The 21,493-nt window shown below is 65.3% G+C and overlaps 4 protein-coding genes and 1 non-coding gene across 6 annotated transcripts; 1 reads left to right on the forward strand and 4 right to left on the reverse strand.

Annotated features, from left to right (window-relative positions):
• Nucleotides 1-463: 463 nt before the first annotated feature.
• On the reverse strand, nucleotides 464-9,623 carry NPR1 (natriuretic peptide receptor 1). Its single transcript, XM_085082662.1, has 21 exons — nucleotides 8,624-9,623; nucleotides 7,240-7,439; nucleotides 7,008-7,121; nucleotides 6,745-6,880; nucleotides 6,434-6,525; nucleotides 6,193-6,328; nucleotides 6,036-6,120; nucleotides 5,792-5,912; nucleotides 5,627-5,701; nucleotides 5,463-5,540; nucleotides 5,266-5,370; nucleotides 5,058-5,129; nucleotides 4,695-4,854; nucleotides 4,452-4,607; nucleotides 4,035-4,203; nucleotides 3,533-3,679; nucleotides 3,249-3,441; nucleotides 2,392-2,566; nucleotides 1,262-1,360; nucleotides 1,097-1,188; nucleotides 464-753 (listed from the first exon to the last, which is right to left on the reverse strand). The coding sequence occupies exons 1-21, from the start codon at nucleotides 9,414-9,416 to the stop codon at nucleotides 691-693; spliced, it is 3,261 nt and encodes a 1,086-aa protein (XP_084938788.1). The 5' UTR covers nucleotides 9,417-9,623; the 3' UTR covers nucleotides 464-690.
• A 542-nt stretch (nucleotides 9,624-10,165) lies between these two features.
• On the reverse strand, nucleotides 10,166-10,237 carry TRNAM-CAU (transfer RNA methionine (anticodon CAU)). Its single transcript has one exon. It is a non-coding gene; the product is annotated as a tRNA-Met (tRNA).
• Nucleotides 10,175-14,123, forward strand: ILF2 (interleukin enhancer binding factor 2). The gene is made up of 13 exons (XM_085082207.1): nucleotides 10,175-10,265; nucleotides 11,068-11,153; nucleotides 11,637-11,741; nucleotides 11,941-12,018; nucleotides 12,153-12,255; nucleotides 12,339-12,404; nucleotides 12,651-12,767; nucleotides 12,853-12,931; nucleotides 13,038-13,125; nucleotides 13,224-13,285; nucleotides 13,457-13,571; nucleotides 13,644-13,734; nucleotides 13,815-14,123. The coding sequence occupies exons 1-13, from the start codon at nucleotides 10,175-10,177 to the stop codon at nucleotides 13,973-13,975; spliced, it is 1,242 nt and encodes a 413-aa protein (XP_084938333.1). The 3' UTR covers nucleotides 13,976-14,123.
• Nucleotides 14,124-14,308: 185 nt separating this feature from the next.
• SNAPIN (SNAP associated protein) lies at nucleotides 14,309-15,323 on the reverse strand. Its single transcript, XM_085082665.1, has 4 exons — nucleotides 15,168-15,323; nucleotides 14,815-14,861; nucleotides 14,619-14,737; nucleotides 14,309-14,546 (listed from the first exon to the last, which is right to left on the reverse strand). The coding sequence occupies exons 1-4, from the start codon at nucleotides 15,272-15,274 to the stop codon at nucleotides 14,457-14,459; spliced, it is 363 nt and encodes a 120-aa protein (XP_084938791.1). The 5' UTR covers nucleotides 15,275-15,323; the 3' UTR covers nucleotides 14,309-14,456.
• Nucleotides 15,324-15,541: 218 nt separating this feature from the next.
• Nucleotides 15,542-20,367, reverse strand: LOC146427287 (SMAD family member 4-like). Of its 2 annotated transcripts, XM_085082663.1 has the most exons (12): nucleotides 20,213-20,366; nucleotides 18,793-19,029; nucleotides 18,191-18,365; nucleotides 18,083-18,103; nucleotides 17,788-17,970; nucleotides 17,600-17,695; nucleotides 17,406-17,525; nucleotides 17,285-17,335; nucleotides 17,030-17,213; nucleotides 16,391-16,559; nucleotides 16,095-16,233; nucleotides 15,542-15,972 (listed from the first exon to the last, which is right to left on the reverse strand). In XM_085082663.1, the coding sequence occupies exons 2-12, from the start codon at nucleotides 19,015-19,017 to the stop codon at nucleotides 15,773-15,775; spliced, it is 1,563 nt and encodes a 520-aa protein (XP_084938789.1). In that variant the 5' UTR covers nucleotides 19,018-19,029; nucleotides 20,213-20,366; the 3' UTR covers nucleotides 15,542-15,772. The 2 variants fall into 2 exon arrangements, with proteins under 2 accessions (XP_084938789.1, XP_084938790.1); XM_085082664.1 differs by lacking the exon at nucleotides 17,285-17,335 and having other exon boundaries at nucleotides 20,213-20,367.
• Between the last annotated feature and the right edge of the window lie 1,126 nt (nucleotides 20,368-21,493).

Here is a 21,493-nt window from a genome sequence, read left to right on the forward strand (position 1 = left end):
CGGAAGCGCAGGGCGGGCGGAAGATCCCACCCCTCCCGCGCCCGCTGGCCAATGGGAGCGGCAGGGCTGCTCTGAGTGACAGCTAGGGGGCGGGGTAAAGGGGCGGGGCTGAGCGAGGCGGTTCGGCCAATGGGGATGAGGGGAGGGACTGAGCGGGAGGAGGCTCCGCCCACCCGCGCGCGGGGGAGGCACGTGCGGGGAACCCCGGAAATGCCCGAGACCCTCCGGGAATTGCCGAACCCACCGAGACCCTCCGGAACCGCCCGAGACCCTCCGGGAATTGCCGAACCCGCCTGGAACCCACCGGGAGCCCCCGAGACCCCCCGAGACCCCCCGGGAACCCACCGGGACCCCCTCAGGGATGGGAACCGCCGGGATCTCCCCCCCACCCCTCCCTCGGCCCCTCCCCGCGCTGCCGCATCCCCTCGGGACCCCCTGATGGTCACACGCCGAGACCCCCGAGTGCATCCACAGCAGCTTTATTACAAAAATTAGAGCTCTTGTGACCCCCCCGGGGTCTGGCGGAGCCCCCATGGCCCCCCCGGACCCCTCCCGTGTCCCCCCAGCCCTCTGTGTCCCCTCGGTGCTGCCGGGGGTCCTCTCCGGAGCCGCTTTGGGGGTCGCAGTGACCCGGGGGGGCTCCGTGGCTGTGTTTCCCCGCGGTGCTGATGTTGGGGTGCTGATTTTGGGTCACCCCCGCGTGTTGCTCCCGCGCTCCCCCAGGAGCCAGTAGGTCCTGAGCTTCCCCTTGCCCTGCGGGGTGAGGAGGGGCTGGGGTACCCCGAGTTGGGGGCGCAGGGGGGCTTTGCCCCCGAGATTCGGGTGGGGTTTGCAATTGGGCGTCACTGGGGGGTCAGGGTTGTTGGGGGGTTCTGGGCTTTTTGGGGGCATTGGAGTTGTTTGGGGTTGGGGCAGTTTGGGGGGATTTGAGGCCGTTTAGGGGGGTATCAGGGCACTATGGGGGGTATCAGGGCAGTTTGGGGGGTATGAGGGCAGTTTGGGGTATATCAGGAGGTACCAGGGCAGTTTCTGGGGTTATCAGGGCACTTTGGGGGTATCAGGAGGTACCAGGGCAGTTTTTGGGGTCACAGCTCACCTTCATCTCCACATCCCCACGCAGCTCCAGCTCGAAGCACCCGAATTCCTCCAGCACGGCCTTGGTGACCCCCGAGATGTGGATCTTCAGGGCTGGGGGGATAATTGGGACCCTCAGCGCCCCGGGGTGTCCCCAGTGTCCCCCCAGACCCCCGGACCCCCTCACCTTCTCCGTTGGACTCCATGCGCGACGCTGTGTTCACGGTGTCCCCAAACAGGCAGTACCGCGGCATCTTCAGCCCCACCACGCCGGCGCACACCGGCCCTGCGGGGTCACCGTCACCCCAGCTGGTCACTGTCACCCAGCTGGGTCACCGTCACCCAGCCGGGTCACCGTCAGCCCAACCGGATCACCGTCACCCCAGCCGGGTCACCGTCAGCCCAACTGGGTCACCGTCACCCAGCCAGGTCACCGTCACCCAGCCGGGTCACTGTCACCCCAGCCAGGTCACTGTCACCCCAACTGGGTCACCGTCACCCAGCCGGGTCACCGTCATCCCAACTGGTCACCGTCACCCCAGCCGGGTCACCGTCACCCCAGCTGGTCACTGTCACCCCAACCGGGTCACCGTGTGCCACCCTGTCCCCTGTGCCACCCTGTCCCCTGTGCCGCCCTGTCCCACTGCCACCGCTGTCCCCCCCTTGGATCCAGGGCGTGCCATGCCCCATCCCTGCTGAGCTGTCCTTGTCACTGTCCCTGTCCCCATGTCCCCAGCCCCGCTGATCCATGTGGCTGCCCTGTCCCTATCCGTGTCCCTGTGTCCATCTCTGACCCCATCTCTGACCCCATTCCCACTGACCTGTGTGGATGCCACATTCCCATTCCTATTCCCACTCCCATTGCCATTGCATTGCCATTCCCATTCCCATCATTCCTATCATTCCCACCATTCCCGTGGGAACACCCACCGGTATGGATGCCGATGCCCATTATTCCCATCATTCCCATTATTCCATCATTCCCATCATTCCCATCATTCCCATCATTCCCGTTATTCCCACAGGAGCACCCACTGGTGTGTATGCCGATGCCCATTATTCCATCATTCCCATTATCCCATCATTCCCACCCACAACACACACCACCCACCACACCATCCCATTATTCCTGTTATTCCCATGGGAGCACACACCGGTGTGTATGCCGATGCCCATTGTTCCCATTATCCCATCATTCCCATCATTCCATTATCCCATCATTCCCGTTATTCCCACAGGAGCACCCACCGGTGTGAATGCCAATGCCCATCGTTCCCATTATCCCATCATTCCCACCATTCCCCCAGGAGCACCCACCGGTGTGAATGCCGATGCGCAGCTCCAGCTGCTGCTGGGGCCGGTGCCGGATGCGGAAGGAGCGCACGGCGTCCAGCAGGGCCAGCGCCATCCTCGCCACCTCCCGCGCGTGGAGCTTCCCGTTGCGCACCGGCAGCCCCGACACCACCATGTAGGCGTCCCCGATGGTCTCCACCTGCGGAATTCCCGCGTGGAAAAGGGGAAAAGGGCCTCCGGAGGGCTGCCAGGGAGGGCTGGGGTCGCCAGCCCTGGAGGGGGCTGGGGAAGGGCTGGGAGGGCTTTTCCAGCCTCACAGATCCTGGGATTCTGGGGTGTTGGGATTCTGGGATTCTGTGGTACTGGGATTCTGTGATTCTGAGATATCGGGATTCTGGAATTCTGGGATATTGGGATTCTGAGATACTGGGGTTCTGTAATTCTGGGATGTTGAGATATTGGGATTCTGGGATTCTGTGATACTGGGGTTCTGTAATTCTGGGATTTGGGGGTATTGGTGTTCTGGAGCTCTGGGATTGTGGGATTTTGTGATTCTGGGATTCTGTGATACTGGGATTCTGCATTTCTGGGATATTGGGATTCTGAGATACTGGGGTTCTGTAATTCTGGGATTTGGGGGTATTGGGGTTCTGGAGCTCTGGGATTTTGGGATTCTGTGATTCTGTGATCCTGGAATTCAGGTATTTCCTGATCTGGGAATTCTGTGACACCTGTGGGAACACGCTGTGAGCGTCCAGCATGTCCATCTGTGTCCCTAAGTGTCCCTAAGTGTCCATGTGTGTCCTTACAGGTCCATACGTGTCCCCACATGTCCCCACATGTCCCCACGTGTCCCCACATGTCCCCACGTGTCCCCTCACCTTGTACACGTCGAAGTTGTCGATGATGGCGTCGAAGCAGGTGTAGAGGTCGTTGAGCAGTGTCACCACCTGCATGGGTGTGCTCTGTGCCGACAGCGCCGTGAAGCCCACGATGTCACTGAAGTAGATGGTGACACTGTCGAACGCCTCGGCCTGCACTGTCTCCCCCCGCTTGAGCTGCTCTGCCACCGAGCTGGGGGGGGACACGGCGGGGTCAGGGTGGGCACAGCCCTGGGGACACCCCCGGGACCCCCCAGGACACCCCCGGGACCCCCGGAGCTCACTGGGGCAGGATCTGGTAGAGCAGAGCCTCGGCTTTGCGCTTCTCCTCCAGGTAGGCTTGGGTTCTTTCCTCCACCAGCTCCTCCAGGTTGTTGGCATATTGCTCCATGCGTGACAGCAGGTTGTCCAGGATGTTGGTGCTGCTCTCCCTGCGGGAACAGGGTCACCTCCCACCCAGGGACCTTTTTTGGGGGTCACCTCCGACCCAGGGACCTTTCCTGGGGGACACCTCCCACCCAGGGACCTTTTTTGGGGGTCACCTCCCACCCAGGGACCCTGCTGGGCGCCACCTCCCAACTGGGAACCCTTTTTGGGGGTCACTCTCTGACTCAGGGGACATCTTTGAGGGTCACTCCCCACCCAAAGACCCCTCTTGGGGGTCACCTTCCACTCGGGGACCCTCTCTGGATGTCACCCCTCACCCAAGGACCCTCTCTGGGTGTCACCCCTCACCCAAGGACCCTCTCTGGGTGTCACCCCTGGCCTGCAGGGCTGTGGCAGCACCTGTTGAACTTGCGGAGCTGGACCTTGATCTGGTTGAAGTCAGGGCGCTCCAGGACATCCTCGGCCCAGCAGTGCTGCATCAGCTGCCCCAGCTCCTCCAGGTGACAGCCCACGTTGGCCGAGGGCCGAAAGCTCGGCCGCTCGCCGCTCTTCACCCGCTCGATGATCTCTGTGGGGACAGGGAGGGGTCAGGGGGGGACAGCAGCCTCAGGGGCTCATCAGTGAGTCCAGAAATTCATCAGTGGGTCCAGACCTCCACCAAGGGGTCCAAGAACTCATCACCAGGTCCAGGAGCTCATCACCAGCTCCAACCACCCACCAAAGTGTCCCAGACCCCAGCGATGGTTCCCACCACTCATCCAGACCCTCCCGGCCGGTCCGGCCGCCCCCCAGCTGTCCCCCCGTGTCCCCGCTGACCCTTGGGGCTGAGGTCCATCCCCTCCACGTAGAAGACGCCGTTGCGCAGGGCGATCTCCTGCAGGATGATGCCGAAGCTGTAGACGTCACCCTTCTGTGTCCCCCTCGCCGGCGGCTCCTCCATGCGCAGCAGCTCCGGCGCTGTCCACAGCTTCTCTGCGGCACCGGGGACAGGGTCAGGCCGGGTGGGGGACACACGGGGGACACACGGGGGGACACGGGGGGGACACAGGGGGGTCTCACTGGCAAAGAGCATGTGGGTGTCATCGCCGTCGGGAGCTACACGGAAACTCTCCAGGCCGTAATCAGTGATCTTCAGCACGAAGCGCGAATCCACCACGCAGTTGGAGGACTTGAGGTTCCCATGGGACACGATGACCCCGTTGTGCAGGAATTGCATCCCCTGCAGGGACGGGGAGAGCTCGGACACGGCCGGAGAGAGGTCGGACACGGCCGGAGAGAGCTCGGACACGGCCGGAGAGAGCTCGGACACGGCCAGAGAGAGCTCGGACACGGCCGGAGAGAGCTCGGACACGGCCGGAGCCCGCTGACAGGTGGGGTGGGGGGTTCCTGTGGGATGGGAAACCCCCGGGAACGCCGCGGTACCTTGACGATGTCGTGGGTGAGGGAATAGCGGAACATCCAGTCCAGCGTGATGCTCTCGTTCTCCAGGATGTCCTGGGGACAGAGGGGTCAGGGTGGCCCCGGGCTGGGGGTCAGGAGTGACCCCAGAGGGGGTCAGGAGTGACCCCAGGAGGGGTCAGGGTGGCCCCAGGGGGATCCGCGCCCCTCCCGCCCCCGCCCCGGGCAGTACCTGGAGGCTCCCGCGCGGGCAGTACTCGGTCAGGATGCAGATGTTGGGCGGATCAGTGCAGGCGCCGATGAAGCGCGTCAGGTGCTCGTTCTGCACGTCGCGCATCTGCCGGGGGCAGCGGGGGTGGGCAGGGGTCCCGCCGTGTCCCCCCCGCCCCGGGGACACCTCTGGGGACACCGCTGGGGTCACCCACGTACGTGTTTCAGCTCGAACAGGACCTTGCGCGTCAGCTCGATGCGTTTGCGGTTCAGGTGCTTCACAGCCACCAGGTTGCCCTGGGGGGACACGAGGGGACGTGGGGGGGTGGGGACACCGGGGGTGGGGACACGGGGAATGTGTCCCCGCCGCCCCGCCCCCCTACCTTGTAATAGGCGGTCTTGGCGTACACCTGGAACTGCCCCTCGGTGGTCATCAGCGAGCCGTAGTTGGAGCCCCTCTGAGGGAGGGGTGTGGCGTGAGCTCGGACACCGCCATCCCCCCAGTCCCCCCCGGTCCTCCCGGTCCCCCCGGTCCCCCCGTTGCCCACCAGGGACAGGGTGAGTTTGCTGCCGGCACTCCGCAGGTGTTTCTCCAGGCTGCTCATCTGCACGTCCTCCCAGCGCACTCGCCACAGCTCGGCCGCCAGCTCCTTCTCCAGCTGCAGCTTCCTGCGCCCGGGGGACTCGTGAGACCCCCGCGCATGTCCCCCCGCCGGTGTCCCCCCGCCCGTGTCCCCCCGCCCGTGTCCCCCCCCCGTGTGCCCCCCGTGTCCCTCCCGTGTCCCCACGCACCTGTAGATGAAGAAGGAGGTGGCAGTGATGGCCAGCAGGATCAGGCTGACCACGACGGACAGGACCTCCAGCGTGGACAGCGAGGCTGCCGGGGAGAGCAGGCAGCGGTCAGGGGCCGGGCGGGCCGGGCGGGGGTCCCGCGGCTCCCCCCACTCACCTTTGCGGCACTGCGGGTCGTCGCCCTCGAAGCCGCACGGAGGGACATCGGACGGGACGACATTCCCCGGCCAGTGGATCTCTCGGCCCGGCACCATCTGGATCTTCTTGGTGGTGCCGTTGTAGTTGGCCACGATCTTTGGGATGGGGAGCAAGGAATGGGTGGGAGGAAGGCTCCGGATCCCCCGGGACCGGCTGTCCCCGGTTGTCCCTGCACCGGTTGTCCCCGCGCCGCGGCTCACCTGGAAGTCTCCCTGCTCGGGATCCATGTCCCACAGGGAATAGTCGCTCTCCCTGTCCCCCTGCTCGTCGATCTTCAGGAAGCCGGTGACACCTGGGGACGGAAGGTGAGGGGCTGGGGGGGACCGCGGGGGAGCTCCGATCCCAAAATATCATCCTGGGAGTGGGGAGGGTGGCACCGGGCTGGGATGGGGACAGGATGGGATGGGATGGGATAGGATGGGATGGGATGGGATGGGATGGGATGGGATGGGATGGGATGGGGACAGGACGGGGAGGAGACAGGGAGGGACCAGGCCGGGCCGGGTCTCACCGTAGAAGGTGCGATTCCACATCTGGCGGGTGATGGCCGAAGCGTCGCTGACGGAGCCGCCGCGCTCCAGAGTCTCGTTGAGCGCCTGGGCGTAGAGCAGAACTCCATCGTGGAAGGCGGCGGCGATGAAATTCATCTGGGGACACCGGGACAGCTCGGGGACAGGACACAGCCGGGGGTCCCTGTCCCCTGTCCCCTGTCCCCAGCTCCCCGCTGTGCCCCCAGCCCGGTGTCCCCACCATTCCCGTCGTTCCCTGTCCCACCAGTCCATCCTTGATGGAGAAGTTGAAGTGCTCCCGCGCCTCCTCCTTGAGCTGCTCCAGGAACGGTCGGTACTCAGGGTTCTCGGGCTCCTTGTAGGTGATGATGGTGACAGCCTGGGACAGCGACAAGGGCTGGACGGGCTGCACTGACCCCCCTGGAGTTCCCACGCCCACCTGGGGCCATCTGTGCCCACCTGGCTGTGTCCCTGTCCCCTCGCGGTGTGTCGCTCACCTGGAAGGCGCGGCGGGCGCGGGCGTCGTGCGGATCCCCGCGGAGCCAAGGCCGCCGCGGCTCGGGGAAGCGCTGGCCCTGCAGGCTGAGCCCGAACGTGTCGATGTAGAAGAAGGCGAAGTCGCCCCCCGTGAGCCCCTCGCTCTCCGCCTGCAGCATCAGCTCCCGCAGCGTGTCCGGGGCGCAGCACACGTACACGACTGGGGGGACACGGCTCGGAATGCGGGACCCCCCCGGTTCGGGCGGCCCGGAGCCCCCAGCCCCGCACCCCGGGGTCCCTCCGGCCGTTGCGTGACTCGGCCGTGGGTTGCGGTGCCCCCGGGGCGGAGGGTCCCGACCCCGCTGCCGGCCCCCCCCGTGCCCTGCCCGGCGCTGCCCTCGGCGCCAGGCCGAGGTTTCCTGTTTTCCCGACTCCGTTTCCTCCTCCCCGCGGCCCTGATGGATTCCCGGCGACACCGTGACCCCGGGGGTGCCGCCTGGCCCCCGCCGCGGCCGCTCCGGCCGTGCCACCCCCCAGGCCCCGAAATGCACCCCGCGGCTGAGCGCCCACCGCCCAGCCCCGTGCCACCCGGTGCCACCCGGGGCTGGAGCAACTCCGTGCGATGCGACAGAGCCAGCCCGGGACAGCGGGACAGGTGACAACGCCCGGAGATCCCGGTGGGACAGCGAGTGGGGAGGGTCCGGAGGGGTCGGCGGGTCAGGGTGGGGCAGGGGCAGCGCGGGCGTGTGCGGGACACGCGTGTCCGGCTGTGACATCCGTGTGCTGCCATGAAGAGCCATGTACTGCTATGAACAACCATGTACAGTTGTGTTGAGCCATGTACAGCCATGTACAGCCGTGTACAGCCATGAACAGCCATGAACATCCATGTACAGCCATGAACAGCCATGAACAGCCATGAACAGCCATGTACAGCCATGAACAGCCATGAACAGCCATGTACAGCCGTGTACACCTGTGTACAGCTGTGACACCTGTGAACAGCCATGTACTGCCATGAGCAGCCGTGCACAGCTGGGCACAGCTGTAAACACCTCTGCAAAGTTGTGCACAGCCGTGTATGGCCATGAAACACCTGCGGACAGCCATGAACACCCATGAAACCTCCGTGTACAGCTGCGCACAGCTGGGCACACCCGCGAACAGCCGTGAGCAGCTGTGAACACCCGTGTGGAGCTGGGCACAGCCATGTATGGCCATGAGCGCCAGGCGTGCCAAGCCTGGCACACCCACGGGCACCGCTGTGGGGCTGTGGGCACCGCTGTGGGGCTGGCTACACCCCTATGGGGCTGTGCACACCCGTGTGGGGCTGGCTACACCCCTATGGGGCTGTCCCCGTCCCGTCCCCCTGCCCGCCCCGCTGTCCCCAGCCCCGGCACTCACTGCGCCCCTTCGCCTTGATCTCCTGGATGATGAAGGAGAAGTTGCCGCCGTCGCGGAACACCACGTCCCTGACGGTGAGGTTGCCCAGGGTGGGCAGCTGGACGTACAAACCCTCGGCGGCGAAGTAGTAGGGCCGATCGTCCACCGCCTCGTCCCAGTACACCAGCAGCGCCCGCCGCGTCCAGTTGAAGCGCCGGTGCAGCTGCACGCCCAGCTCGCCCAGTTTGCGGTGGCTCGGGCCGGCGCGGGTGGTCAAGCCGAACTCCTCGCTCTTGTCGTCGAAGCCGTGCGCTTCTGCGCCCGCCGTGACCAGCGGCAGCTGCCAGTGGCTAGTGAACCGGGCCACCGGCGCCGCCGAGTAGACGCACCCCGGCCCCAAAAACGCCGCGGGGTGATGGGCGAGCCACAGGTCCACGGCCACCAGCGGCGCGGCCATTTCCGAGCAGACCCCGTGGCGATCCTCGCTGTCGCCGAACACCCACCCGAGGGTGAAGCCGGGCAGCAAATCCCGCCGGGAATTCACGGCGGCCGCGGCCAAGCGCACGGCGGGTCCCACGCGCGGCCAAGCCCACGGGTAGGTGAGGTTGCGCTGGGGCAGCACCACGGCGAGGGTCAGCGGGGCCGGGGCCGGCAGGGCGCCCGGGAGCAGGGCCAGCAGCGGGGCCAGGAGCGGGGCCAGCAGCGGGGCCAGCGCGGCCAGCATCGCCCACGGACGGAGAGTGGCTTCCCCCCCCGCGGCGGGGCTGAGCCCTGGCTCGCCCCCCCCACTGGTGACACAAAGGGCCGTTATCATCCACACCGAGCTTAACTCCTTCCTGCCCGCTCCCCCCACGGCATTCCAGCGGGGATGGCCGGCCGACGGGGCCGCCCGCTGGTGGGTGCGGATATCCCCACCCGTGGGGTTTCGGCGATGTGCCGCCGTGTGTCCCCTCCGTGCCTCGTGTCACGGGGGTCGCGACCAGCCGGGTGCGGCCGCTGATCCTGTCACGCGTGGGGCGCTGAGACCCGAGAAACTCATCGGTGTGCAGGGGACACCCCGAGCCGCTGACACCGCGCTGTCCCCACGCAGCCCCGGAGCCTTCGCGCGGCCCCGGGGGACCCGTGGGGAGCTCGGACACCTCTGGGCACTCACCTCCGTGGGAGGTTCCGCCCCGCGGAGGGGTCACGACAGCCCCACCAGAGCGGGGAGTGACCCCGGAGATGCCACTCGGGGGCTGCGCGGCTGCTGGGGACACCGGCAGCGCCCGGGGACACGCGTGGGTGGGGACTCGCGGGCATGGGGACACGCACAGGGGGACGCACTTGGATGCGGGGACGCGCGCGATGGTCACGGTGCACCCGCAGCTCCCGGGGACGCGCGCGGCGCTCGGGGACGCGCGTGGGCGAGGGTCTGGCGACAACCGGGAAACCCACGATGCTGCCGACCCGCCGCGGGGGACAAGCCTGGAAAAACATCGCTGCGCATTAACAAATTAATGCAGCAAATAAAAAATGTTAATGAGCAAAACAAATCCCCTATGGGGCGGGAGGAAAATATTGTGCTAGCAGAGGATGGTTTCGATCCATCGACCTCTGGGTTATGGGCCCAGCACGCTCCCGCTGCGCCACTCTGCTGCCGCGTGCAGCTCCTCGCCCAATCGCGGTATGACCGCCGCGCGCGCGCTCCATTCATGGGCTCCGCGCCCCCTCCAGCGGCCGCGCGGCGCGCGCAGCCATTGGTCGCTTCCCGCTGTGATTGATGAGTAGTTTCACCAATAGCTGCAGGAGAAGCGCCCGCGGGGGGCGGGCTAGGACAGAGCGGCGGCCAATGGGCGCGCGGGTTGCTGCGGGGTCTGCGAGCGGCGCTTCATTGTCGGCAGCGGCGGCGACATGAGGTGAGGGAGAGCGACAGCGGGGGACAGGACGGGGACCGGGACGGGCCGGGACACCGGGGAGGGACAGCGGGATGGGGAGGGGACAGCGGGGAGGGACAGCGGGATGGGGAGGGGACAGCGGCAGCGGGGAGGGACGGAGACGTTGGCGGGAGCGGGAGGGCGGGGGAGGGACCGGGGGGATACCGGGACCGGGGGGATACCGGGACCGGGGGGGAAGCGGAGTGAGAATGGGGACCGTGGGAGGACCGGGACCCGGGAAAGTCCGGGAGCAGGGGGCGGCGGGACCGCGGGGACACCGGGAGCGGGATGGGGGAGCGGGGAGAGAACCGGGGAGAGAACCGGGGGAAGCGGGGCTTGGCGGGACGAGCACCGAGCCCGGGCTGGGCAGAGAGCCGGGACCCGGCGCGGAGCTCCCCCGTTACCGGCGCTGTTCTCTCTCCGCAGGGGCGATCGAGGCCGCGGCCGCGGCGGCCGCTTTGGCTCCAGGCGAGTCCCGTGCGAGTCCGGTGGTGCTGAGGGGACCGGGGGGACCGGGCCGGGTCCCTGCGTGTCGCGACAGGGCCGTGTCGTGACGGGCGGCGGGGAATGAAGTGGGGTTTTCTCTCCCGTTCAGGTTCAGGCCCTTCGTGCCACACATCCCCTTCGACTTCTATGTCGTGAGTATCCCCCGAGGAGAATTACCGGGAATTTCCAGGATTTTCCAGGATTAAGGATTCCCCATCCCTGATCTGGGGGGTTTGGGGTTCCGTGGTGTGGCTGAACTGGGTTTGTTTTGGGGATGATAACAGATAAATCCCTGGGCTGAGGTTTGTCCCTCCTGCTCAGGGTGATGCCAATTCCTGTCACTCCCCCTCAGGTGTTCTCTTCCCCACCTTTTCCACGAGGAAATCATTCCCTCCTCCCAAATTCCCTGAGTTTCTGCCCTTTGCACAGGTGATTCCAAGGCCCTGTGGCTGCAGACAAAAGGGTTTAATGAGCCAAATTATTAAATTTTTTAATAGAGTTAGTAAAACCCTCTGGATTTGCCCCAGAGCTGTACAGGTGGGAGCTCCTGCACAGCTGTGGAGCTGTTTTAGGGTGACACGAACCTGGAACTGTGCTGGAGGATAATTCCCACTGGGAATTCTGTCCCATTCCAGTGTGAAATGGCATTTCCCCGCGTCAAACCTGCGGCAGACGAGACAGCCTTCAGCGAGGCTCTGCTCAAGAGGAACCAGGACCTTGCTCCCACCGCTGCCGAACAGGTGCTGTGCCCAGAATTGCCCCAAATCCTTGGGATGGGGCTTGGAGAATCCAAAGTCCTTCATGAGGGGCCTAAGAATTAATTAGTTCTCTGGGATAAGCACCTGGAGGGAGCTTCTTGGAGAATAATATGGATTTTGTGCTCTGCAAATGGGATTATTCCAGGTGTTCCTGCATAATTCCTGTCCTGTTCCTTCCCAGGCCTCCATCCTGTCCTTGGTGACCAAAATCAACAATGTCATCGACAATTTAATCGTGGCACCAGGAACGTTTGAAGTGGTGAGTGCAGAAATTGGGGAAAAAGCTCTGTGCAGAGATGCTCCTGGCCCAGGGCAGGTCAGGGATTGATGCTGACCCTCCAAACACAGCATGTGGGGCTGAACTCCCGGGATTTGGGGTTGTTCTCCCCACAGCAAATCGAGGAGGTTCGCCAGGTGGGCTCCTACAAGAAGGGCACGATGACGACAGGGCACAACGTGGCAGATCTGGTGGTGATCCTGAAGATCCTGCCCACCTGTGAGTGTCACCAGGTGGGATTGGATCATCCCTCAGCTCCCAGCCCTGCTCCAACCCTTCTCCTCCTCCTTCTCTTTTCCCAGTGGAAGCTGTGGCAGCCTTGGGGAACAAGGTGGTGGAGAGCCTGCGGGCACAGGACCCCAGCGAAGGTAGGGTGAGCTCCACGGCCATTCCCGTGTCTCGTGGAGCTTCCCAGCCCCTCCACGTGGAATTCCCACATCCCATGGAGCTTCCCAGCCCTTCCACATGGAATTCCTGTGTCCCATGGAGCTTCCCAGCCCCTCCACGTGGAATTCCCGTGTCTCGTGGAGCTTCCCAGCCCCTCCACGTGGAATTCCCGTGTCCCATGGAGTTTCCCAGCCCCTCCATGTGGAATTCCTGCTCCTTCCCCGCAGTGCTGACCATGCTGACCAACGAGACTGGCTTCGAGATCAGCTCTGCCGACGCCACGGTGAAGATCCTGATCACCACGGTGCCTCCCAACCTGCGCAAGCTGGACCCCGAGCTGCACCGTGAGCGTCCGGCCGCGCTGCCCGCCCGGAGCCGCCACGGCGCCCGGAGCCGGCCGGACAAACCGGGGATTTCTGCTTCTTGCAGTGGACATCAAGGTGCTGCAGAGCGCCCTGGCCGCCATCCGGCACGCGCGGTGGTTTGAGGAGAATGCATCACAGTCCACGTGAGTCTGGAGCCTAGGGATCAGGGGTTGGATCCAGATCCTCGTTATGGAGAACATGGAGAGCCAACCTGCTGTGGGACTGACCCTCCTCCTGCCTCTGCTGCAGGGTGAAGGTCCTGATCCGCCTGCTCAAGGACCTGAGGATTCGCTTCCCTGGCTTCGAGCCGCTCACGCCCTGGATCCTGGACCTGCTGGTGGGAGAGGCTGATGTGGTGCTGATCCTGATCCCAGCAGGAGTTGGGATTCTTCTCCCATTCTTCCTGCCCTAACTGCTCTTCCTCTCCCCTGCCAGGGGCACTATGCTGTGATGAACAATCCCACCCGGCAGCCCCTGGCTCTCAACATCGCCTACAGGTCTGTGGCATCACTTCCCTCAGAGAAACTCCCATTGCAGCCCATTTTCCTCATAAAACCATTGGAATCTCAGTGGCTTGACTGGGAGATGAATCCAGCTCCTCCAGCTGGGGTTTCCTGGTGGTGTTTTTGCTGGAATGCTGCAGTTTTAACCCAGAATGTCCTGTGCAGGCGCTGCCTCCAGATCCTGGCTGCTGGGCTCTTCCTGCCCGGCTCTGTCGGCATCACGGATCCCTGCGAGAGTGGGAACTTCCGTGTGCACACCGTGATGACGCTGGAGCAGCAGGTGAGGGGCTCCCCACAAGGGAGGGGACACCGGGGGGTCCCTGTCCCCACACTGACCCATCCCTGTCCCCAGGACATGGTGTGTTACACTGCCCAGACCCTCGTCCGCATCCTCTCCCACGGAGGGTACCGGAAGATCCTGGGACAGGAGGGTGACGCCAGCTGTGAGTGGGGCTGGGGGGTGTGTGGGTGGGAGTGGGGCTGGGGTCCTGCCGTGGGTCCCCAGGGTCACCTCTTGGGGCAGACCTGGCGTCCGAGATGTCCACGTGGGACGGGGTGATCGTGACGCCGTCGGAGAAGGCGTACGAGAAACCTCCAGAGAAGAAGGAAGGGGAGGAGGAGGAGGAAAACCAGGAGGAGCCGGCAGCGGGCGAGGAGGAGGAGAGCATGGAGACGCAGGAGTGAGAGCCCAGTGACACCTGTGCTGCCTGGAGCAGGTGAGGGGACACTGGCCGAGGGACGCCAGGGGGTCTGGACCCCTCCTCGGTCACCTGACGTGTCCCTGTCCCATGTCCCTGTTTTGTAAGTTGCACATTAAAGTGTTCCCCCTTTCCAGTGTGTCCTGTTTGTTCAGCTCCACGTGGGATAGGTGGGAATGAGATGGGTGGAGAAGCAGGAGAAACATCCAGGATGTGAAGGACCCACCTGGGCCTCCCAAACTCCACCTGGTGTTGCTCAGACCCCCCTGGCAGCACCTCTGTTGTCCCCAAGGACCCTCAGGGACGTGGGAGCGTCACGGACTCTCAGTCACTTTTATTCCAGCCCCACAAATGTGGGAACACGGCTGGGAGCATCCTGGTTCCCTCAGTGCAGCTGACAGGGGCTGTGCCCCCAGTTCCCAAACTGGGACAAACTGGGCTCCCTGCTCCCCTGGCTGGTCACTCGGTCACTTGCCCTGGTAGCTCCCAGCCTCCAGCATCGCTCTCCTCCTCACGGTCTCCTTGGCCACGCTGTGGTTCAGCCGCCGCAGCCTCTCCTGGACACGGCAAAAGTCACCTGTCAGCACCTGGGGTGGCTCTGGGACCCCAAACCCCCCATCCCCCCTCACCTGGGCATTCTGCAGGATGTTGTTGACCAGCACCACGCGGCGCCGGGCGTTCAGCAGCTTCTTCACGTAGGGATCGAGGTCCAGAGCCACTTTCTGGTCCTCGTTGATGCGGCAGAGCTCTGGGGAAGGGTTTGGGTTTGGGTGACCCCGCTGTGCCCACAGGAGAGGGGCAGGGTGACCCCCGCGTTTGGCTCACCTGTGGCCAGGCTGTCGATGTGCTCCCGCAGCTCCACCTGGCTCTCCCTGTGGAGGTAAAACCCTAAATCCACACCTCAAACCCACACCCCAAATCCACACCCCAAATCCACCTCTATCCCCCCAATACGGCACCTGCAGCCCCAGCATTGCCCACCTCACGCACCCCCAAAGCCCTTCATCCCCAGAAATGCCCCCCAGGTGTTCCCAAAGCCCTTCAGCCCCACAAAACTGCCCTTCCCGGCTCCACCTGCCCCTCAGCCTTCCAGCCCCGGCCCGCCGCGCCCCGCCCCGCTCCCGGCCCGTCCCGCCGCGCTCCCGGGCGCTCTCCGCCGCCGCTCGCCGTGCCCGGACCTGACGCTGTGGACGTGGCGGTCGAGCTGCCGCACGGCGGGCCGCAGGAACTGCAGCAGCCCCTCAGCGAACAGCTCCCGCGCCCCGGGGCCGCTCGCCGCCGCCATCTTGGTCCCCGGAGCCGCGGGGGCTGCCGGGAAAGCGAGTCCGCGGGGCGGGGAGAGCAGCTTCCGGCGCCGCTTCCGGTGCGCGCCGCGGTGGCTGTTGGGAAATGTAGTTCCACGGGGATGTGTGGAGGCACAGCTGGACGCACATCTGGAAACGCATCTGGAGGCGCATCTGGAGGCACAGCCGCCCTGCTGAGCGTCCATCAAAGGCAAACCCAGGCCACAAACTCCAGCCCCATCCGTTAAATAACGGTTAAAACAACGCGGTTTTGGTCCTTTCACCTTTGTTTTTTGACTTTTTTTCTCTTTTTTTTTTTGTTTATTTTCATACAAAAGTTAAATCAGGAGGTGGAAATCAGCGCCGAGGGCTTCACTACATCCAGGCAACAAACTCCAACCCCATCCATTAAACAACCGTCGAACCAATACATTTTTGGTTATTTTGCTTCACGTTTTTTGCTCTTTTTTATCCTTCTTTTTGGCCGTTCCGTCCCGGAGTCAGGAGTGGGCGTCGGGCAGGGCGTGCAGGACGTGGTCGAGCAGCTGCAGGGCGCGGTGCAGGTGCACCTCGATCCAGCAGGGCGTGCAGGTGATGCTGGCCCGCGGGTAGTCAGGCCCCCAGCCCTTGACGAAGCTCAGCCTAACGAGGCACAGGCGCCGCAGGTCATCCACGCCGAGCCCCGCGGCCACCGACAGCCCTGGGGGGTCATCACGGTCATCACGGGGGTCCCAACCCGCCCTGGGCTCACTCACTGATGGTGGGTGGCCACCGACAGCCCGCGGTCATCATGGAGGTCCCGTCACCCCTGCGGTCACTCACCGATGGCCGGGGCGATGCCGCCCACCGAGCCAGGCCCGGGGATGCTGCCGGCCACTGCAGCGGCCTGAGCGGTGGCCGCAGCCTGGGCAGTGGCCGCTTGCTGCTGCATCTGCCGGTGGCACTGGCGCAGGTCAAACACCTGGGGGGACACGGGGACACCCCTGAGCAGGGCGGCTTGGGGTGGGGGCTACCCTGGGGTCACATTCAGCATGGCCATGAGGGTCCCTCCACCCCCGGGATCCTTCCACTGCTCCCCCATCGCCCAGCACCCCCCGGCGCCCCCCGGGACCCCCGACCTTGATGTGTGCTCCGGGGTACACCTTGTGCACGGCGTCCCCGGGGGCTCTGCCCGCCTCCCGGTCCAGGTAGAAGCTCTGCACGAACACGGCGTGGTCGCTCCGGCAGCGCATCCACACGTCGCCCTCGCCGCGCCGCTCCAGCTGCACGCCCTTCCCGATGTGCAGCCTGTCCGAGACGCTCAGCACAGACCCCCGACTGCCCTCACAACCCCCAGGACAGCCCCCAGCTCCTCCCTGTTTTGCCCTGATATCCCACATTTTCCCCTCGTGTTCCCTTCTGCCCCATTTACCCCCCGTTGTCCCCCTTTATCCCTCCTGGATCCCCCTTTTCCCCATCACCCCTTATTTTACCCTCACATCCCCTTCTCGTCTGCTTCTTCCCCTTTTCCTCCTCCTGCCCCAATAATCCCCTATATCCCCCCTTCTCCCATTTATCCCCCAAATCCCCCCCTCTACCCTGACTACCCCCTTTTGCCCCCCATCCTTCCCCCCCACATTGCCTCCCCCACACCCCCCGTGCTCCCCCAGCCCCATTCCCTGGCCTGATCCCCCGTCCTCCTCATCCCTTCCCGTGCCCCCAAACCCCCTTCCAAACCCCCCCGTGCCCCCCAAACCCCCCGTGCCCCCCTGACCCACCTTGCCCTCTCGCTGGCCGCGCAGCGCTGGACGTTGGAGAGCTGCCCCAGGCAGAACCGAGCTCCCCCCGAGGGGTCCACGTAGCCATCGACCACCACGGTGGGGCAGCTCGAGGGCACCTTGAAGATCTCCCCCACCTGCACGTCCTGCTCGAAGTAGGCGATGGAGCACCAGAACTCCGGCCCTGGGGTGGGGAAGGTGGGTTTTAGGGGGCTCAGGGCACCCCTGGGTGCTGAGGAGGGTGGGGACACTCACCAGGGTGGGTGGACACGGGGGGCTGCAGCGCGGGGTTGTGGTGGGGGGGCCCTGGGAGGGGCAGAGAGGGGTCAGCACCCTGCAGACCCCCCAGCCCTCGCCCAGTGCTCCCCAAACCTACAGCAGTGGTTGGGGTGGTGCTGCGGGTGGCTCTGGCTGCTGGGGTGCTGTGCTGGGGGGGGCTGCGGCCCCCCCAAATCCGGGCTGTAGATGACCCCACCGGTCCAGCTCAGCGGTGAAGCTGGGGAGGGAGAGAGGGTGACACAGGGGTGTCCCCAAGGGCGGCTGGGGGCAGTGGGGTGTCCCCATACTCACTGTGGTAGGGCGCTTTGGGGTACCCGTTCTGCGGGGGGGACTGAGCTTGGGGTCCCTCGGCGTGGGGCGGGGGGAGCAGGGGGTCCTGGGGGGGCCCTGTGGGGCGAGATGGGAACAGAGAATCACGGGGGGCACTGCGGGGGTACCCGGGGCTCGGGGCGATGCCCCCAAACCCTGGAGGGTCTCACCTTGGGGTGCCATGGGGAGCGCAGGGCAGATCCGGGGCACTCGGGGGGGCTCAGGGAGCCGCCGGGGGGGCAGCGCTCGGTAGGGCTGGGGAGGGGGCTCGGCCCCCAGCTCCCGACGGGCAGGCAGCTCCATCTGCACACAGTCATGGACAAACTCCTCCTTCACCGGGCGCGGGGGGGGCACTGGGGAGGGCGGGGGACACACACCGGAGACCATGGGGGGCACGGGGAGCCGCTGCGAGGGGCTGCGCTGGCTCCGGGGGGTTTCCCCGCCGGCCCCGGGCCGGGGTCTCACCTGTGCTCTGGATGCTCAGACCTGCCGGGAGAGGGGAGGGGGTTAGGGGTGCCGGTGACCCCTCCTGGCGAAGCCTCCCGCCCGGGGGTCCCGGGGGTCGAGGCTCACCGCTGCCGGGGGTCGCCACGCGCTCGTAGTGGTAGGGGTTGACACAAACGCTGTCGCACTTGAGGTCGAAGGCGAATTGGCAGAATTTGACAGGTTTCAGCTCGTTTTTGTGCAGGTCGGGCCAGCGCCAGAGCCGGGCGTAGATGACGTGGGGGAAACCCTTCCTGCCGGCCACCTGCGGGTGGCACAAAGGGGCCGTGAGGGGTGGTGTCCCCTCCGCAGGGTGACACCATCCAGCCCGACGCCGGGATCCCCCCCGAGCCCCCCCGGAGCGGGGCTGGCGCCAGGCCGGGGGTCTCCCCGCGCCTCCCGGCTCCAGACATAACAAACCCCCCCGATCCCCCAGGCTCGAGGGCTGCCAGACACTGACTCATCCCGGGAAGGGAGGGCGCGGGGGATGCCGGAGAGGGGAGGGGGATGCGGGCAGGGGGGATCCATCCGCTCCCACAGCGTGGGGAGGGCTTACGGGGCACCCCAGAGCTTGGGAGGGATGGCAGGGGGTGTCATGGGCCACCTGTGTCCCCCCAGGCGTTCCCAGAGGGTTCCCGGGGGGTTCCCGGCTGGACCAGCCCCCCTCAGCCCCCATCCGGTGTCCGGGGTACCTGGAGCCGCCCGTCCAGGGTGCGCTGCACAGTGACACACTGGCCGGGCTGGGCCCCGCCGGAGGTGACAGCGGCCACCAGCGCGTCCAGCTCGTCCCTCTTCTCCTTCAGCTTCCTGAGGAGGCTCTGGATGGCGCGGCGGGCGAAAGCCTCGCTGTCCCCTCCCTGCCGGTGGCACAGCAGGCTGTGCACGATGCCGGGGCCGCTGTCACTGCCCAGGGACATGGCGCTGCGGCCCTGCAAGGCACGGTGTGACACCGCCTGTCACCGCACCGCAGGGGACACGCTGTCCCCACTGCCCTCACCTGCGCGGGGACACCGAGCCGGGTGCTGGTGGGGGGTGGCACGAGGGACATGTGGCACCGGGAAGGTGGCACCCTCCAGGTGAGGAGGAGGTGGGACAAAGCCAGCTGTCACCCAGTGCCTGGGTTCCATGGTCCCTGGCTGATCCCACAGCCTGAGTCCCAGAGTTTGTCCCCAGCTTGGGGAAGATGGGGAAGGGGGTGAGGTGACAGAACACAGGGACACTGCTCCCCACAGCTGGATGGTGGCATCCTGGCATGAGGCTCGGGGACAGCAGTGTCCCCAGCGCCTGGCAGGGAGCAGGGCTGTGTCCGTGCCCGGTGCCACGGGGATGGATCCGCTCCCGCTGCCGCCGCCGGGGCCAGACTAAACAGAGCCCGGCCGGCGCCGCTCCTTAACCCTCTCTTCTCCCTTTCCTGCCTCCCTGCCAGACCCTGCTCACGCCAGAGCCTGGCTGCGGCGTTCCAGAGCCTTGGAAAATCCTTGGGATGGCGGCAGACACAACAAACCGCCGGGCTCTGCTCCTTATCTGGGAGGCTGGGTGTCCTGCCAGCACTCCCTCAGGCTCTCCAAGGTCCCACCGTGGCTTGGGGACACTTCCAGGGATGCTGGAAGTCCCCGTGGTGGGGATGGAACGCTGAGCTCCCTGCCAGGCTCGGGGTTCATCCCGGGGATCCTGGTGCTGTCTGAACGCCAGCATTCCCTGCTCCCTGCCAGGATCACTGCCCGGCACACTCTGCCTCAAGTTTTGCGGCTAAAGGAGGTGAAAGAGGGGAATCCCTGTGAGCTGGGGCTGTGCAGGGTCACCCTGGCAGGGTCAGAGCCACCTCTGTCCCCTTCCAAAGCCCAGCCCAGCCTGGGCTGGGGGAGCCTGGGGTGAGCGGGGCCGAGGCTCGGCTTCTCCCTGGCTGCTCCTCACCCACATCGCTCCTGGCAGGAGAATCCCGGCCGATCCTACAGCCCGAGACTCAAAGCTTGTCGAACAGGGATGTTCCCGGGACACCACGGGCACGGGGAGGTGACAGGGATGTCGCAGGGGCTTTGAGGGTGACAGGCTTCGAGGAGGGGACATCAGCGGGGACCCCAGGGGACCGATGCGGGCTCGGGCCGTACTCACCTCCGCCGCCCCGGCTGCCCTCACTCGCGGCCCGGCTCCCGCCGCATCTCCTCCGGCTCACGGTGCTGCTGCCCTGCCCGCAGAGCCTTCAGCTCCCCTCAGCTCCCACCCTCAGCCCTCTGCCCTTCCCTCAGCCCTTTCCCGCTCTCTCAACCCTCACCCTCAGCCCTTTCCCTCACCCTCAGCCCTCTCCCGCTCCCTCAGCCCTTTCCCGCTCCCTCAGCCCTTTCCCGTTCTCTCAGCCCTCACCCTCAGCCCTTTCCCGCTCCCTCAGCCCTCTCCCTCTCCCTCAGCCCTCTGCCTCAGCCCTTTTCCGCTCCCTCAGCCCTTTCCCTCAGCCCTTTCCCGTTCTCTCAGCCCTTTCCCGCTCCCTCAGCCCTTTCCCAACTCCTTCCCTACAATAACAAAAGGAGCGGCCGGAGCGCGTGAGGCGCCGCCGCGCCGCAACCAATGGCAGCGCCCGTGACAGCCGGGCCTCGCCCCGCCAGCCAATCACGGCCGAGCTTTCACGGCCCGAACCCCAGACGGGCCCCGCCCCCGGCGCCGCCGGGTCCGAGCGCCCACCGGGAATGTCACCGAGCCCACCGGGAACGTCACCGAGCCCACCGGGAACGGCACCGAGCCCACCGGGAACGGCACCGAGCCCACCGGGAACGGCACCGAGCCCACCGGGAACGGCACCGATCCCACCGGGAACGGCACGGATTCCACCGGGAATGACACTGATCCCGGCCCCGAGCCCACCGGGCTTCGATCCACCGGGAACAGCATGGATCCCGGCCCCGATCCCACCGGGAATGTCACACCGGGATGGAGCCGGTGAGCTCCCAGCCCTCCACCCAAACCCTCTGTCTGCATCTCCTCGTCCTTCTGCCCCTGAGGAGTAAATTCAGGGAGAGCAGAAGCAGAGAAATCAGTTTTAGGGAAAAAAACCCCACAGAAAACTTAGGGAATTCTCTTGCCTTTGTTAATGAACCAGAAATGCAAGATCCTAGTGGAACAGGGCACAGAACAGGTAAACTTACAGCGTGAAGGGTGCAAGATAAAGCACAGACCCTTCCCCAGTCTCACTGGGTTTAATTTTTTCTTTGAAATGAAAATGAAAAAATAATGAAATTTGGAGTCTGTGCTGGAAAAAAAAAGCATTTCCGGAACTCTGCTTCACTGTTCTGGCTGGAATTTTATGCCCCTGCCTCCCATTCCTTTAAACAAATACTCAAACCACACAGAAACCTGGCGCCAAAGGAACTCAAACTTTCAACCCCCAAAAACCCACTAAAA

The sequence above is a fragment of the Lichenostomus cassidix genome, chromosome 25 (genome assembly GCF_008360975.1).
Source record: "Lichenostomus cassidix isolate B80296 chromosome 25, HeHo_3.0, whole genome shotgun sequence".
NCBI classification, from domain to species: domain Eukaryota; kingdom Metazoa; phylum Chordata; class Aves; order Passeriformes; family Meliphagidae; genus Lichenostomus; species Lichenostomus cassidix.

Excerpts from the sequence above, each read along its gene's own strand:
- LOC146427287 (XM_085082663.1), bottom strand. The coding sequence starts at position 19,017 with ATGTCCCTGGGCAGTGACAGCGGCCCCGGCATCGTGCACAGCCTGCTG. Across the intron at positions 18,366-18,792 it reads CCCTGGACGGGCGGCTCCAG|GTGGCCGGCAGGAAGGGTTT; the intron begins GTACCCCGGACA and ends TGCCACCCGCAG. Across the intron at positions 17,214-17,284 it reads CCCCGTGTCCACCCACCCTG|GGCCGGAGTTCTGGTGCTCC; the intron begins GTGAGTGTCCCC and ends TCCCCACCCCAG.
- NPR1 (XM_085082662.1), bottom strand. The coding sequence starts at position 9,416 with ATGATAACGGCCCTTTGTGTCACCAGTGGGGGGGGCGAGCCAGGGCTC. Across the intron at positions 7,440-8,623 it reads GATCAAGGCGAAGGGGCGCA|TCGTGTACGTGTGCTGCGCC; the intron begins GTGAGTGCCGGG and ends GTGTCCCCCCAG. Across the intron at positions 3,442-3,532 it reads CTCTACCAGATCCTGCCCCA|CTCGGTGGCAGAGCAGCTCA; the intron begins GTGAGCTCCGGG and ends GTCCCCCCCCAG.
- SNAPIN (XM_085082665.1), bottom strand. The coding sequence starts at position 15,274 with ATGGCGGCGGCGAGCGGCCCCGGGGCGCGGGAGCTGTTCGCTGAGGGG. Across the intron at positions 14,862-15,167 it reads CGCCACGTCCACAGCGTCAG|GGAGAGCCAGGTGGAGCTGC; the intron begins GTCCGGGCACGG and ends TTACCTCCACAG. Across the intron at positions 14,738-14,814 it reads CATCGACAGCCTGGCCACAG|AGCTCTGCCGCATCAACGAG; the intron begins GTGAGCCAAACG and ends ACCCTTCCCCAG.
- ILF2 (XM_085082207.1), top strand. The coding sequence starts at position 10,175 with ATGGTTTCGATCCATCGACCTCTGGGTTATGGGCCCAGCACGCTCCCG. Across the intron at positions 12,019-12,152 it reads CACCAGGAACGTTTGAAGTG|CAAATCGAGGAGGTTCGCCA; the intron begins GTGAGTGCAGAA and ends TTCTCCCCACAG. Across the intron at positions 12,405-12,650 it reads GGCACAGGACCCCAGCGAAG|TGCTGACCATGCTGACCAAC; the intron begins GTAGGGTGAGCT and ends CCTTCCCCGCAG.